This window comes from Bos indicus, chromosome 14 (genome assembly GCF_029378745.1).
Source record: "Bos indicus isolate NIAB-ARS_2022 breed Sahiwal x Tharparkar chromosome 14, NIAB-ARS_B.indTharparkar_mat_pri_1.0, whole genome shotgun sequence".
NCBI classification, from domain to species: domain Eukaryota; kingdom Metazoa; phylum Chordata; class Mammalia; order Artiodactyla; family Bovidae; genus Bos; species Bos indicus.
The window spans coordinates 30,757,338-30,774,212 of record NC_091773.1 but is presented as its reverse complement, the minus strand read 5'-3'; the positions used below and the strand labels follow the sequence as shown (position 1 = coordinate 30,774,212).

Genomic DNA, 16,875 nt, shown 5'->3' with positions numbered 1-16,875 from the left:
TTCCCATCTCTTTCAGAATTTTCCACAGTTTGTTGTGATTCACACAGTCAAAGGCTTTGGCATAGTCAATAAAACAGAAGTAGATGTTTTTTCTGGAATTCTTTTGCTTTTTCAATGATCTAACAGATATTGGCAATTTGATCTCTGGTTCCTCTGCCTTTTCTAAATCCAGCTTGAACATCTGGAAGTTCACAGTTCACGTATTGCTGAAACCTGGCTTGGAGAATTTTGAGCATTACTTTGCTAGCATGTGAGATGAGTACAATTGTGTGGTAGTTTGGGCATTTTTTGGCAGTGCCTTTCTTTGGGATTGGAATGAAAACTGACCTCTTCCAGGCCTGTGGCCACTGCTGAGTTTTCCAAATTTGCTGGCATATTGAGTGCAGCACTTTCACAGCATCATCTTTTAAGATTTGAAATAGCTCAACTGGAATTCCATTACCTCTACTAGCTTTGTTCGTAGTGATACTTCCTAAGGCCCACTTGACTTCACACTCAAGGATGTCTGACTCTAGAAGAGTGATCACACCATTGTAGTTATCTGGGTCATGAAGATCTTTTTTGTACAGTTCTTCTGTGTATTCTTGACACCTCTTCTTAATATCTTCTGCTTCTGTTAGGTCCATACCATTTCTGTCCTTTATTGTGCCCATCTTTGCCTGAAACGTTCCTTTGGTATCTCTAATTTTCTTGAAGAAGACTCTAGTCTTTCTCATTCTATTGTTTTCCCCTATTTCTTTGCACTGATCACTGAAGAAGGCTTTCTTATCTCTCCTTGCTATTTTTTGGAACTCTGTGTTCAGATAGATGTATCTTTCCTTTTCTCCTTTGCCTTTAGCTTCTCTTCTTTTCTCAGCTATTTGTAAGGCCTCCTCAGACAACCATGTTGCCTTTTTGCATTTCTTTTTCTTGGGGCTGGTCTTGACCACTGCCTCCAGTACAATGTCATGAACCTCTGTCCACAGTTCTTCAGGCATTCTGTCTGTCAGATCTAATCCCTTGAATCTATTTCTCACATCCACATTATAATTGTAAGGGATTTGATTTAGGTCATACCTGAATGGTCCAGTGGTTTTCCCTACTTTCTTCAATTTAAGTCTGAATTTTGCAATAAGGAGTTCATGATCTGAGCCACAGTCAGCTCCCAGTCTTATTTTTGCTGGCTGTATAGAACTTCTCAATCTTTGGCTACAAAGAATATAATCAATCTGATTTCAGTATTGACCATCTGGTAATGTCCATGTGTAGAGTCTTCTCTTGTTCTTGTTGTAAGAGGGTGTTTGCTATGCCCAAAGTATTCTCTTGACAAAACTCTGTTAGCCTTTGCCCCAATTCGTTTTGTACTCCAAGGCCAAATTTGCCTGTTACTCCAGGTATCTCTTGACTTCCTACTTTTGCATTCCAGTCCCCTATGATGAAAAGGACATCTCTTTTGGGTGTTAGTTCTAGAAGGTCTTGTAGGTCTTCTAGAACCGTTCAACTTCGGCTTCTTCAGCATTAGTATATGGGGCATAGACTTGCATTACTCTGATAGTGAATGGTTTGCCTTGGAAATGAACAGAGATCATTCTGTCATTTTTGATACTGCATCCAAGTACTGCATTTCAGACTCTTTTGTTGACTATGATGGCTATTCCATTTCTTCTAAGGGATTATTTCCCACAGTAGTAGATATAATGGTCATCTGAGTTAAATTCACCCATTCCAGTCCATTTTAGTTCGCTGATTCCTAGAATGTCGACATTCACTCTTGCCATCTCCTGTTTGACCACTTCCAATTTGCCTTGATTCATGGACCTGACATTCCAGGTTCCTATGCAACATTGTTCTTTACAGCATCAGAATTTACTTCCATCACTGGTCACATACACAACTGGGTGTTTTTGCTTTGGCTCTGTCTCTTCTTTCTTTCCGGAGTTATTTCTCCACTGTTCTCCAGTAGCATATTGGGCACCTACTGACCTGGGGGCTTCATCATTCAGTGTCCTATCTTTTTGCCTTTTCATACTGTTCATGGGGTTCTCAAGGCAAGGATATGGAAGTGGTTTGCCATTCCCTTCTCCAGTGGACCACATTTTGTCAGAACTCTCCACCATGACCCATCCATCTTGGGTGGCCCTACATGGCATGGCTTATAGTTTCTTTGAGTTAGGCAAGGCTGTGGTCCATTTGATCAGTTTGGTTAGTTTTCTATGATTATGGTTTTCATTCTGTTGGCCCTCTGATGGATAAGAGGCCTATGGAAACTTCCTCATCGGAGAGACTGACTGTGGGATAAACTGGATCTTGTTCTGATGGGTGGGGTCATGCTCAGTAATTCTTTAATCCAATTTTCTGTTGATGGGCAGGGCTGAATGTCAATTTGAAAGTGAAAGTGAAGTCACTCAATCGTGTCCAACTCTTTGGGACCCTGTGGACTGTAGCCCACCAGGCTCCTCTGTCCATGGGATTCTCCAGGCAAGGATACTGGAGTGGGTTGCCATCTCCCTCCAAAGAGAAGATGCGAAAAACGCATTGGTCTCATCATCTTTACCCATGGAGGATCTTAGTTCCCTAACCAGGGATCAAACCTGTGTCCCATGGACTGGGGGCATGGAGTGTTAACCACTGGACCGGCAAGGAAGTGCACTGGGCCCATCATTCTTAAGCAAGTTATGCCAAAGTCCCTGGCTCTTTCCTGAAGAAGAGTTTACACATATATTTTTCTGTTTCACCTACTCACAAGTAATATAGTTTGCTTGCTTTTTTTGGTATGTATGCCCCATTAAATATGTGTCCTTTGTATCCCAAATTAAGCAAAAGAAAGTTGTAATTGTATTTGACCATGGGCCTACAATTTGGCCGCAGGGGCAGTAATAAAAAATGGTAGGAGCAAATTCCATCTGCCACACTGGCCACCTGCTGGTCCCCATAGGAAGGAGTCACAGCTGGCATAGACATCCCTTCTGATATCCCAACCCTGAAATGGTCTGAGACCAAGCCAGGTTCACATGACTCCTTTAAGCTGGAGTCATCGCTCTGTCGCTCAATCGCTCAGTCATGTCCGACTCTTTGCAACTCCATGGACTGTAGCCTCCCACGCTCCTCCGTCCTTGGGATTTTCCAGGGAAGAGTACTGGAGTGGGTTGCCATTTCAGGGTGGGCAATTATTGGATATTACTTAGCATCATATTTGATAGGGAATTAAAAGTACCTCGAAACCTTTAAACAGTCTCTGCTCTGTCTCATGTCATGGAATTTATGCTTCATTGTCATCAAAAGAATCAGTCCACAGAAGTGCATCCTGCATCACTGTCTGAGTACTTGCTCAGTTGCTTCAGTCATGTTTGATTCTTTGCAACCCCATGGACCGTAGCCCACCAGGCTCTTCTGTCCATGGAATTCTCCAGGCAAGAATACTGGAGTGGGTTGCCATGCCCTTATCCAGGGATCACTGCCTGAATTATCAAGTAATTCTTTTATTTCCAGACTTCTCTGTGACTTAGTGATAAAGCCTATTATCTAGAATAATGATCCATTCTGCAGGAGAAAATGACAGTGGCATTATGGCTGCAAGACAGAGAGGACAATGGCAGGTTTGCCTCCAGTTTGTTTAAACAAAGGCATTTCCCAGGGAGTATGGAGTATTCCTGATGTTGTGAATTCTATGAGATTTTACCTTTCTTTACATTTTTTTGTTCAGTGAGTGAACAAGGAATATACCATGGCCATGCATACACACTGATAAATACATGGAGGTTGTTTAGCAAACAGTCCCATTTGTAGGATGACATTCTTTATGCTAGCATGGTTCGAAGCTAGCTCTGAATGTGTGGATATGAAGGAAGCCGAATTTCCAGGAAAGGCTGCTGCCCACCAGTTTTACCCAAATGCATTTTCAAAGTAATCAAAAAGAAGAAAAGTCAAGGGTTGCTGACTTCTCTTGATGTTCGTTCCCTTCTATTTGAATAGAGATCCTAACATAAGAGAAGTGAAAAGCAAAGGAGAAAAGGAAAGATATAAACATCTGAATACAGAGTTCCAAAGAATAGCAAGAAGAGATAAGAAAGCCTTCATCAGCGATCAATGCAAAGAAATAGAGGAAAACAACAGAATGGGAAAGACTAGAGATCTCTTCAAGAAAATCAGAGATACCAAAGGAACATTTCATGCAAAGATGGGCTTGATAAAGGACAAAAATGGTATGGACCTAACAGAAGCAAAAGGTATTAAGAAGAGATGGCAAGAATACACAGAAGAACTGTACAAAAAAGATCTTCATGACCCAGATAATCATGATGGTGTGATCGCTGACCTAGAGCCAGACATCCTGGAATGTGAAGTCAAGTGGGCCTTAGGAAGCATCACTACAAACAAAGCTAGTGGAGGCGATGGAATTCCAGTGGAGCTATTTCAAATCCTGAAAGATGATGCTGTGAAAGTGCTGCACTCAATATGCCAGCAAATTTGGAAAACTCAGCAGTGGCCACAGGACTGGAAAAGGTCAGTTTTCATTCCAATCTCAAAGAAAGGCACTGCCAAAGAATGCTCAAACTACCGCACAATTGCACTCATCTCACACGCTAGTAAAGTAATGCTCAAAATTCTCCAAGCCAGGCTTCAGCAATACGTGAACCATGAACTTCCAGATGTTCAAGCTGGTTTTAGAAAAGGCAGAGAAACCAGAGATCAAATTGCCAACATCCACTGGATCATGGAAAAAGCAAGAGAGTTCCAGAAAAGCATCTATTTCTGCTTTATTGACTATGCCAAAGCCTTTGACTGTGTGGATCACAATAAACTGTGGAAGATTCTGAAAGAGATGGGAATACCAGACCACATGATCTGCTTCTTGAGAAATTTGTATGCAGGTCAGGAAGCAACAGTTAGAACTGGACATGGAACAACAGACTGGTTCCAAATAGGAAAAGGAGTTCGTCAAGGCTGTATATTGTCACCCTGTTTATTTAACTTATATGCAGAGTACATCATGAGAAACGCTGGACTGGAAGAAACACAAGCTGGAATCAAGATTGCCGGGAGAAATATCAATAACCTCAGATATGCAGATGACACCACCCTTATGGCAGAAAGTGAAGAGGAACTCAAAAGCCTCTTGATGAAAGTGAAAGTGGAGAGTGAAAAAGTTGACTTAAAGCTCAATATTCAGAAAATGAAGATCATGGCATCCGGTCCCATCACTTCATGGGAAATAGATGGGGAAACAGTGGAAACAGTGTCAGACTTTATTTTTGGGGGCTCCAAAATCACTACAGATGGTGACTGCAGCCATGAAATTAAAAGACGCTTACTCCTTGGAAGGAAAGTTACAACCAACCTAGATAGCATATTCAAAAGCAGAGACATTACTTTGCCAACTAAGGTTCGTCTAGTCAAGGCTATGGTTTTTCCTGTGGTCATGTATGGATGTGAGAGTTGGACTGTGAAGAAGGCTGAGCACCGAAGAATTGACACTTTTGAGCTGTGGTTTTGGAGAAGGCTCTTGAGAGTCCCTTGGACTGCAAGGAGATCCAGCCAGTCCATTCTGAAGGAGATCAGCCCTGGGATTTCTTTGGAAGGAATGATGGTAAAGCTAAAACTCCAGTCCTTTGGCCACCTCATGCGAAGAGTTGACTCATTGGAAAAGACTCTGATGCTGGGAGGGATTGGGGGCAGGAGAAGGGGACGCCAGAGGATGAGATGGCTGGATGGCATCACTGACTCGATGGATGTGAGTCTGAGTGAACTCGGGGAGTTGATGATGGACAGGGAGGCCTGGCGTGCTGCAATTCATGGGGTCACAAAGAGTCGGACACGACTGAGTGACTGATCTGATCTGATCTGAACATAATAGGGCTTCCCTGATGGCTCAGCAGTAAAGAATCTGCCTGTGACACAGGAGATATGGGTTTGACCCCTGGGTCAGGAAGATACCTTGGAGGAGGGCATGGCAACCTGCTCCAGTGTTCCTGCTTGGAGAATCCCATGGACAGAGGAGCCTGGTGGCCTATAGTCCAAGCCAGACACAACTGAGCACAGCATGAACCTAAACTAACAGACTGAAGTGCTTTTCCTGGGATAAATATCTACTTTGGCTGTCCTACCCCTGGGATTCCCACCCAACCTCCCTGGATCCATGGTTCACTCTCTCATAATGTGACTATGAACCTTTGCTCTGTGATCAGCATATCTCATGGCTTCTTTCAGTGTCAGTTTGTGCTTTTTTTCTGTGACTGGTAAAGATAAATTCTTCTTATCTTCCTCAAAACAAGTACCAAAGGAAAAAGTCTGTGGGATTCTTCCCCCGGTTTGGTTGTTGCATCTCTCTCACTTTGGCAATGACCATCACCATGGGACTTGGTGCTTGGCCAGGCACATGAAGGGACACCCACTACTGTATTCTCATCTCACTCCACCTTTTGCTATGTCTGTCTTGATCTGCTCCTCAAGATCCTCTGGAGACACGTAGAAGTCCTCTTCTGGCATCGATGACTTAGTCCAGCAGCGTCCACAGCAGCAGTTGCAACAACAGCACAGACAGCAGCAAAAATAGCAGCCGGTCAAGAGGCCAATGATGACAAACAGAGTCTAGAGGAAAGAGAGGCAAAGCAAAACAGGGGTGAGGGGTACAGGGGTGTAGGAGCTCCCAGAAATCAAGTGTTCTGCCCATGTACCTCCAAAGACCTGGAGGCATCACAGTTTTCATCCCACAAACTACATAGTCACCCTCATTCCTTATTCCATGGAGGACTATCTTTTCTGTTTCCTTGGAAACAAATTTCTCATAAAGTTTTGCCTAATGAGCCAGGAACAAGTGACTTGCAGTCAAAGTCATGAGGTATGACATTTTCTTCTTTATTCTTAAGTCACAGTGATCATTATTAAGAGCAGAGCAAACAAAACAAACCAGAAAACATACCCTCTACAGGTCAGACAAGCTGACCACGGGCACTGAGCCACTCTCACCAAAGAAGAGCCATGGATAGCCAGCCCTGCCACCACCTTATTCTCTCGGTCACCAAGTCCTGCAGTCTCTCTCCTCGGGACCTTTGTCTTGCGCCACCCCACCCTCCCCCACCCCTATCATCTGTATCCTGAGTGGTTGGGCTTTAGAACAGAGCCCCTTATCCTGAAAGGCTACCCACTCAAGTATTCTGGCCTGGAGGATTCCATGGGGTTGCAAAAAGTCGGAAACAACTGAGCGACTTTCTCTTTCCCTTTCCCTTATCTGCTCTGGACACTTCAGTAGCCTCAAAACTGACCTACCTGTGGCCACTCTTGCCTCTAACCCAGCCTACACATCACTGCTGGAGTTTTCTGATGTGCGTGTTCTCATGAACCCATGCAGCAACTCTTCTTGCCTTTTAGAAGAAGCTGGAGCTCCTTATTAGTGGTCGTCTGGCCTCTCCCAATGCCTCCCCTGCACCAGCATGGCTCCCCTCCTGCCGTATTTGCCATAGCTCTGCTCTCCCTGTGGACTCATCTGCCTGGACGTCCCCTGCCCCACTCCCTAGTCATCTTAACAGATACCCACTCCGTGTGTAAGTTTATCTCAGCGATCCTCTCTGTCATCTTTCTGGAAAGCCCACCTCCCCCAGAACAGTTCCCCCTGGAGAAGGGCATGGCAAACCAGTCCAGAATTCTTGCCTGGAGAATCCCATGGACAGAGGAGCCTGGTGGGCTACATCCATGGGGTCTCAAAGAGTCAGACATGACCAAAGTGACTTAGCACTCATGCACCAGAACAATTACTCCCTCCTTTGTGCCCCAACCGTACTCCATACAAATGTCCACAGTAGTCTTGTTTTGTTGACAAGACAAAACTTTTCAATTATTCTGAAAAGTTTAAGACAGTGATCAGTTTATAATTCTGTCTCAGACCATGAGCCTCTTGAAGGCTAGAACTATATATTAGTCATCTTTCAATCCCTCCTCTACCTCAGGGTTTAGTATTTGGCGTGTGGTAGACAAGAAATACCTACTGAATGAATGAATGTATTGATTGATTAGTAGATAAACAAATGATTTTTTTCCTCCTAGTGCACAACACCAGGATTTCCCCATGAGCATATAAAAAGTTTCCTCACTAAATTCACCATAGTTAAAGATTAAAAGATTATACTCTCCTAATCTAATCTGCAGTGAAAACAAGGCAATGTTTGTTAACTGAGCAAAATAAGTTTATGATTTTATTAAAAATATGTTATTTGAAAGTGGAAGTGATTTTATACACCCTCACACCTACAGTTTTTTTGCTGTGGATTCTCTGCATTTTCATAGAGTTGTAAATTTCTTAAATTAGTCTGAAAAGTACAAAAAAGCTTCCTCCTCACCAACAGCCTCTAAGACCCTCCTGTGCAGTGTTCTGGATCTGTTTCTCCAACATGCTACTCCTTTCTTTACCTACTGTTGTCCTTTTTGCTTTTCCTATTCCATTCCCAAATTTTTTCTCCTCTCTGAAAATTTCCTTTAATACATGTTTTGTTCTTTAGTTATTCCAGCTGGATTGCTTGCCTATTTCAGAAATAACCTTGCCTTATCCTCACAGAGCTTAGTGTAGTATAAGATACAAGTAGGTGTTCATTGTTTTTAAAATACACATTTTCAAATTGGTACACTAATTCATACATGTAGTGCATACTTAAAACATGATCATCATGTGCTGGGGCACTCTGATTGATACTGTGCAATGAGGCTTTGGCACAAGCAGAAGGGAAGGTAGATTTTTTTTTGTAGCCTTATTTTTAAAGAACCACATCAGGAATTATTTTATGTATATCTCTTACACTGTTCTTCCCAAGTGGTGCTAGTAGTAAAGAACCTGCCTGCCAAGGCAGGAGACATAAATGATAGGGGTTCAGTCCCTGGGTTGGGGAGATACCCTGGAGGAGGAAATGGTAACCCATTCTAGTATTCTTGCCTGGAGAATCCCATGGACAGAGGGGCCTGGTGGGCTTCAGTCTATGAGGTTGCAAAGGGTTGGACAAGACTGAAGCAACTTAGCACACATATCTCTTATACTACTTACAGCTTCTGCTTAACTCTATGAATTTTGATCAATTTTGTCAACTTCCTGGACAAGGGAATTGATTCTACTTTTTATCCATGTAGGCTCCAATATGCAATCAGGTACTAGTGTGTAATTACATAGAACTCTGGACATACCTTCCCATGGACATTATGTCATATCTGAAGGTTAGGTTCCCAGGTAAGCCCACAAAAACCTGTATTTTACATAAATGTTCAATCTATCATCATAAGTGACATTGACAATATTTACATTCTCATTCCAAGTCCCACATCCTCTGGGCAGAAATTTGTCTCCCTCCCAAGTCCTCAACAGTAAAGAAAGGGGGTTTCAGTGGGAACCCCACTTATCCACAAGAAAAGGAATTCTGAGGACTGTAGAAGGCGAAGGAGGCTTTAGTCTGCAGACTTGCTCTCCCCATGAAAGTGAAAATGTTAGTCATTCAGTCATGTCTGACTCTTTGCGATCCCATGGACTGTAGCCTGTCAGGCCCCTCTGTCCATGGGATTCTCCAGCCAAGGACACTGGAGTGGGTTGCTATGCCCTTCTCCAGTGGATCTTCCTGACCCAGAGATCAAACCCAGGTATCTTGCATTGCAGGCAGATTCTTTACTGTCTGAACCACCAGGGATATCCTCTCTCATCCTGCATATGTACAACCACTCAATTTAGCAAGATTTATTTTTGTGGAAGAAGGTGGCAATCAGAATACTACTGAACATGACTCCTGACTCTGGAGATCTGCAGTTTCTTAAATTATTTGTTACAATGCATGTGAATTGAGTTGTAACGGGTCATGTTACATGGGAGTTCATGTGATTTCATAAGATGTATGAACCGTAAACTTACTACATGCACATGAAATGTCCAAAAAGAGATGCCAATGGACTATATGTATGATTCAAATGTAAATATACTGTAATCAGAAGGTAAGGATATGAATAGTCGTGTGTGTGTGTGCTCAGTTGTGTCTGACTCTTTATGGCCCCATGGACTGTAGCCCACAAGGCTCCTCTGTCCATGGGATTCTCCAGGCAAGAATACTGGGGTAGCGGGTTGCCACTTCCTACTCCAGAGGATCTTCCTGACCCGGGGATCAAACCCAGGTCTCCCTGGCTCCTGCACTGGCAGGCAGATTCTTTACCACTAGCGCCACTTGGGAAGCCTGAATACTAGTAAACAAATACGAAATTATCATCAAACATGCCTATATGAGGAATTCCTAGGAAATCACACTACTGTCAAAAGTCAATTCTGATTGCACTAAGTCCTAGCAATGCTGCCTTTCTCTTGACTAGCTATCATTTTTCTCCCTCTCTCTCCCTCTCTGTCTCTCTAACTCAGTGTCCTCCACCACTTAATTCTCACCTTTCCCCTTCATTTCCTTCTCCGGTACCTCACATCAGGCTTCACATGAACCTATGACATAATTTCCATGCATTCTCCCTAGCATTGTGTTCACTGATGTAGCCTGTGCTATAGATAGGAAAGTACATAGCTAAATTTGTCCCATAATAATTTTTAAACAGTTGTCACACTAATTAATTATTTTTGGTTTTCAGCAATGAGTCAGTTCTTAATTAGTCATTATGGGAGTAGGGAGGGCAGTCAGAATTAACCTGAAGCTTCAAATTCAAACATAATTAATGTCTAGAAGTATTTTAAGTCATGCTGTATTTTATAATCATTTGGTAAGCTAAAGCAAAAATGATCCTTAAATATCATAACAGCTTTCAGTCCAAGTGATAGCTCTTTTATTAATAAGAGTTTAGTAATAGGAGTTGGTGATGGACAGGGAGGCCTGGCGTGCTGCGATTCATGGGGTCACAAAGAGTCGGACACGACTGAGCGACTGAACTGAACTGAACTGACCTGAAGGTTAGGCTTTCTTTAAGATGGAGTCAGAGTGAATAATATCATGACCTTTCAGGAAATTTTTTTCAAGGGAAACAAAAAATCCGATTCACCTTTGCCCACCAACTTGACAGCATGAAGTAGGTATTAACGTTTTCATCTCCAAATTGCTCGGCCACATAGAGTCCCAGTGATCCGTATTTGTCATAAATGTTTCTTTTTGACATGTCAGTAAGAATTGTGTGGGCGTTGTTGATTTCCTTAAACTTTTCAGCAGCCCCTGGATCATCTGGATTCTTGTCTGGATGGTGTTTTAAGGCCAATTTTCTTTTAAAATTAAAAAGAAGTGAGGAAAAGTGTTATTCAACAGGAATTACAATGACATTCTAGAAGGGCATTATTCATTTGTTCATCTTTTATATATGTAAATACCCGACATGATAAGTTTCACAATAATATTGATTTAACTAAGCAAGGTTTCTTTTAAAATTAAAAAGAAGTGAGGAAAAGTGTTATTCAACAGGAATTACAATGACGGTCTAGAAAGGCATTATTCATTTGTCCATCTTTTACACATGTAAATACGACATGATAAATTTCACAATAATATTGATTTAAGCAACGTTTTGTTGTCAACTCGTGTTTCTAACGTATAGGCTCAATAGTACTGTTTTTCCCCTCACATCCTCAAAGGAATTCTCCATAGCTGCACAGTTGTTGAGTTGGAGAGATTTTGCTGTTGGTAAATATGTGACGTTTATTTTTGCCCAGAAGCTCACGTGTAGTCCACCTCAATGTGCAGAGGCCTTTAAGAGTTCCAGCAATAGGACCCGTTTACACCACAATTTCGTTTAGAACCGCAAGACTTTTCCAGAATTAACAAAACGTCACACCACATATTCTAAAAGTTAAACTCAGCTGTCAAAAAAAGAGATCTTACTCTGCTCAATGTCATGTGGCAGGCTCCACAGGAGGGGAGTTTGGGGGAAGATGGATACATGAAGGGCTGATTCCCTTCACTGTTCACCTGAAACTATCCACAGCATTGTTAATCGGCTATATATACCTCAATACAAAATAAAAAGTTTTTTTAAAAAAAGGTCTCTCATTTATACACCCTTGAATAAATTTCATGACCTATTCACAATTTTTTCACAAATCCTAACTCCCTTTTGTTTTTATGGGCAAACACTGTGACTTACCTTGTATTCAAATGTGTATTTGACCTCTTTTCAAAGAGGTCTTCCCACTTGAAATAATCTGTAGACGTTTTCTTGTGAGTCCAAGGCCTTCTCTCCTCTGTGGATCACAAGGCAGTTCCAGAAGGGTATGAATATATGTTGTGTTGCTGTGTGTGTGTGTTGTGCAGAGGGGGGTGGTTTGTGAGTATTCTTTATTCTTCAGTTATAATGAAGTATTAAAAGTGTAAAATGGATGTAAGAACTGAGCTATGATGATCAGGCTCTGGCTAGGGACTCTTTCCCCCCTCCCTCCACAGACAGATTTAAATTGATAAAACCTTGTTCAATATTGAGTCTGTAGTGTTTTTTCCTCTACAAAATCAATTAATTGTATGACTCTCTATGGAAATTCCATGTGACTTACTCTGCCTATTGTACCCATGATATTTAATAGGTATATGTAGGAATGCACTTTAAGCTTTTGTTTATTTTATCAGTGTAGATTGAATTGTTTCACTTCAATGCATTAATAAAAGGCATAAGTAGAGCAAAAAAAAAATAAAGTGTATCTTAGAAACCAATCTATACAATAAACTAAAAAAAAAAAAACCACCTATTTTAGGAATTAAAGCATTGCTGGTTAGGAAGTAGGTGAATGAATAAGCAATTTAGCATCAGGATGCTTAAAAAGCACCAAAATGTTTAAAAACATAAATCATGGTGTATAATAAATTCTAACTCTGAACTCAGAATAAACAAGAAGAATAAAACAATGATGTGTGCATTCGTGCTAAGTCACTTCAGTCATGTTTGACTCTTTGTGACCCTATAGTTCATTTTAAATTTGTTTAACCAAACATATTTCATCCTTATTTTTTGAGAGATGTTTGGGGTATCTGTAAATGCTTACTGTAGACATTTTTTTATGTGCAGAATTTATGATAAAATCTTCTGCTAATAGCACAAAAATGCCAATTTTGTCATTTAAAAAAATGTATAATGTTTGCTACACGCCAGCATTATTGTAAGCATGTTATAAATATTAATTCATTAATCTTCACCACCGTTCTATGAAATTAATATTATAGTAATCCCATTTTATAGTGAGGAAATTTAGCCACTGAGGTGAGAGGCTAAGTAACTTGCCCAACATCACGTTTTTGTTGTTTAGTCCCTAAGTCCTGTCCAACTATTTTGCATCCTCATGAGCTGTGCACGGGACTTCTCAGGCAAGAACACTGGAGTAGGTTGCCATTTCCTTCAGCAGGCGATCTTCCTGACCCAGGGATTGAACCTGCAGCTCCTGCATTGCAGGCAGGTTCTTTACTCCTGAGCCACCAGGGAAGCCCAGCATCATACAGCTAATAATTAGAGCCAGGCTTTGAACACAGGCACTCTAACCCCGAGCACTGTGCTGCCTCCCACATATTCTTAAATTTAAAAAGTAAGACACAGAAAATGTTAATAAGACATTGCAAGGACTTTGGCATTTGGTCTGGGTGATATGGGAAGCCCCGGAGTGTTTTGAGAAGAAAAGTGGTTACGATCCGAATTTAAGTTTAGAAGAACCACTCAAGTCTTGGAGAGGACAAGTGCAAAAGCAGGAGACTCTTTCAGGGGAAGTTCATGGTGGTTTGGACCAGTCTGGTAGTGGATTAGTCAGAAGTGGTCAGACCCTGGATACCCCTTGGGGGCTAGCTGATGGATTGGGTGTGGGATGTGAAGAAAAGAACAATCAAGGATAGCATCGAAGTTTCAGCTCAGGTAACTGGCAGTTTGGAGTTACTATTTAAAAAGTTGGCAAGAGATTTTTTTTCAGTAGTAGGAAATGGTTTGCTAGGATTTAGAGTTCTATTTGAACACCTTTGAGATGCCTGTTAGACTTCCAAGTGTAATGGAGTAGAGATATATGAGCCTGAAGTTCAAATGAGAATTACTCTGGGGGATGTACATTTGGGAGTTCTCAGCAAGTAGATGGTATTTAGAGCCATGAAACTGGAAAAGATTCCCAAGAGAGTTGGATCCAAGATAAGTCCAAGGACTGAGTTTTGGGAAGGAAGAAACACAAAAGAGAAGAGGAAAGAAAGACCAATGATACAGAAGGGAAAATTTGGAGAATATGGGATCTTGGGATCCAAGGGAACAAAGTATTTCAAGGAAGAGAGTGGTCACTTGTGTCAAGTACCATTGACAGGTCATGTGCAATGACGACTGTGATTGCTGGATTTAGTGATATAGAGATCTTTGGTGACCTTGACATGTGCACACACATATACGCATTATACATGTACACATGCACATATGTGCATATGCACACAGACTGTTGTAAATATGCCTTTTATAGGGAAAATATAGCAGAAAAATAAGTAAAGAGAATAATGGAAGGTTATAACCACACTTAACTGGGATTATAGGTAATTTTTTTTGTTATTAAAAAATTATACATACTACTCATGTAGTTTCTTTCCCTAAGCATTTTTAAGCTCCAGCTAAAAAATTTTATGCTCTTTTAATAGTTAAGAGTTTAGAGTTTGCTCTCTTAATTAAATGACCCACTGCCAAATTAGAACAGGAGGAAGGAAGAAAGAAGTCCTCAAACTTCAATAATACAACAATCATTATCAAAAAGCCTCAAGTGGATTCTTGAAGCACATTCATTTTAATGGCTCAGTATTCCTGGAATTCTCACTCCGTGCCCTGGAACACAATTACAGCATTTCCCCCTACCAGTTCCAGAGATCATGTTCAGGACAACCAAATGCAAAGGGCTAAAAGAAAAAAGAAAAAAACCTGGAAAATGTCTCTTTATATACACTTCTTATTTCTAGGGTTTAGTTGTAGATGGATGGCCCACTGCCCAAGACTTAGCCAGTGGAGCCTATCATTTTAAGCTGCTTGGATCTTTGTCAGCTTACAAGGGCAGAAGCACACAACCATTTATCACATTCTTCTAACAATGAAGTTGGCAAATTCAGAGGCTGGAGCACTTCCATCTGTAACAAATCCAGTTCCTTGTCATCAGCAGCATTTTGACTCCTCTTGGCAGATGCTCTTGGCTCCGAGGAATCCTCAGAAAGCATGGCTAACAGAGGCAGCTACCAAAGTCACACAACTGCTCACACAATTGCCAAAGTCACACAGTCAAGTTAATCGATCAATGACTCACCTCCTTGTCCATACATCAGGAAAACACATATGGAATTTAGGGTAAAAAGAGGGATGCTTGAAGTACATTTAAATATGAAGTGAAGTGATGTAAAAGTCACTCAGTCGTGTGGACTCTTTGCTACCCCATGAACTATACAGTCCACGGAATTCTCCAGGCCAGAATACTGGAGTGGGTAGGCATTCCCTTCTCCAGGGGATCTTCCCAACCCAGATAACAAACCCAGGTCTTCCGCATTTTAGGCAGATTCTTTACCAGTTGAGTCACCAGGGAAGCCAACATTGCCTATTCATCTTAAAGATCTTTCTTGTAATTTCTCATTTTATACTTAAAGCCAATAATGATGTTCAATCAGAATGTGTACCTTTAATTCCAAATCTTTCTATACTCTTATCACTGTTAATCTGAGATGGCTATAACTAATATTACTGATTACTGATATATATATAACTAATACTGATATATATATGTGTGTGTGTGTATATATACACATACATATATAACTGTGGTGTTGGAGAAAACTGATGAGACACCCTTGAACTGCAAGGGTATCAAACCAGTCAATCCTAAAGGAAATCAACCCTGAATATTCATTGGAAGGACTGATGCTGAAGCTGACACTCCAATACTTTGGCCACCTGATGTGAAGAGCTGACTCACTGGAAAAGACCGTGATGCTGGGAAAGATTGAAGGGCAGGAGGAGAAGGGACAACAGAGGATGAGATGGTTGGATGACATCACAGACTCAATGGACATGAGTTTGAGCAAACTCTGGGAGGTAAAGGACAGGGAAGCCTGGTGTGCTGCAGTCCATGTGGTCACAAAGAACTGGACATGACTTAGCGACTGAGTAATAACTAATATTAGAAATAGCATCAATACCTGTACTTTCCACTTCAAAATCCAATAACAGCTTTCAACTGAAAAGCATAATGAATTCAGTGAGTGGCAGATAAGATCAATATTGATTTATAGTTTTACTTACCAAAGGCTCCTAAGATCTACCTATTTTGAGGCAGTGGAATAATTCCAAGAATTGTAGTGCCCAATTCTCTCCCTTATACCATATACTACTCTGGTGAGATCTACTTACTACTCTCTACCAGTCTGGTTTTTTTTTAATTTATTGGCATGTAGGTGATTTACAAAGTTGTATTAGTTTCAGATGTACAGCAAAGTGATTCAGTTATATCTAAACATATATTCATTATTTTTTAGATTCTTTTCTCATATAGGTTATCACAGAATACTGAGTAGAGTTCTCTGTACTATAAAGTAGGTCCTTCCTGGTTATCTGTCTTATACATAGTAGTGAAGTGAAGTGAAGTCGCTCAGTCATGTCCAACTCTTTGTGACCCCATGGACTGTAGCCTACCACGCTCCTCCGTCCATGGGATTGTCCAGGCAAGAGTACTGGAATGGGTTGCCATTTCCTTCCCCAGGGGATCGTCCCGACCCAGGGATCGAACCCAGGTCTCCCACATTGTAGGCAGATGCTTTACCATCTGAGCCACCAGGGAAGTCAGTACTATCTATAGGAATATGTATATGTTAATACCAAACTCCTGACTTATGCTTCTCCACTCTGTTTCCCCTTTGGTAACCTTAAGTTTGTTTTCAAACAAAGTCAGTCAGTCAGTAAATCTGTTTCTATTTTGTAAATAAG

General features: G+C 41.2%; 1 protein-coding gene across 3 annotated transcripts in view; it reads right to left on the bottom strand.

Moving 5' to 3' along the window:
• DNAJC5B (DnaJ heat shock protein family (Hsp40) member C5 beta) overlaps positions 1-16,875 on the bottom strand; it is a 93,996-nt gene that overhangs the window by 8,358 nt on the left and 68,763 nt on the right. For all 3 annotated transcript variants that reach the window (XM_070802609.1, XM_019973507.2, XM_070802608.1), the window contains 2 exons: positions 10,975-11,188; positions 6,396-6,567 (listed from right to left, as the gene is read on the bottom strand). In XM_070802609.1, the coding sequence (XP_070658710.1) occupies positions 6,396-6,567; positions 10,975-11,188 (386 nt within the window). The remainder of the gene's footprint in view (positions 1-6,395; positions 6,568-10,974; positions 11,189-16,875) is intronic.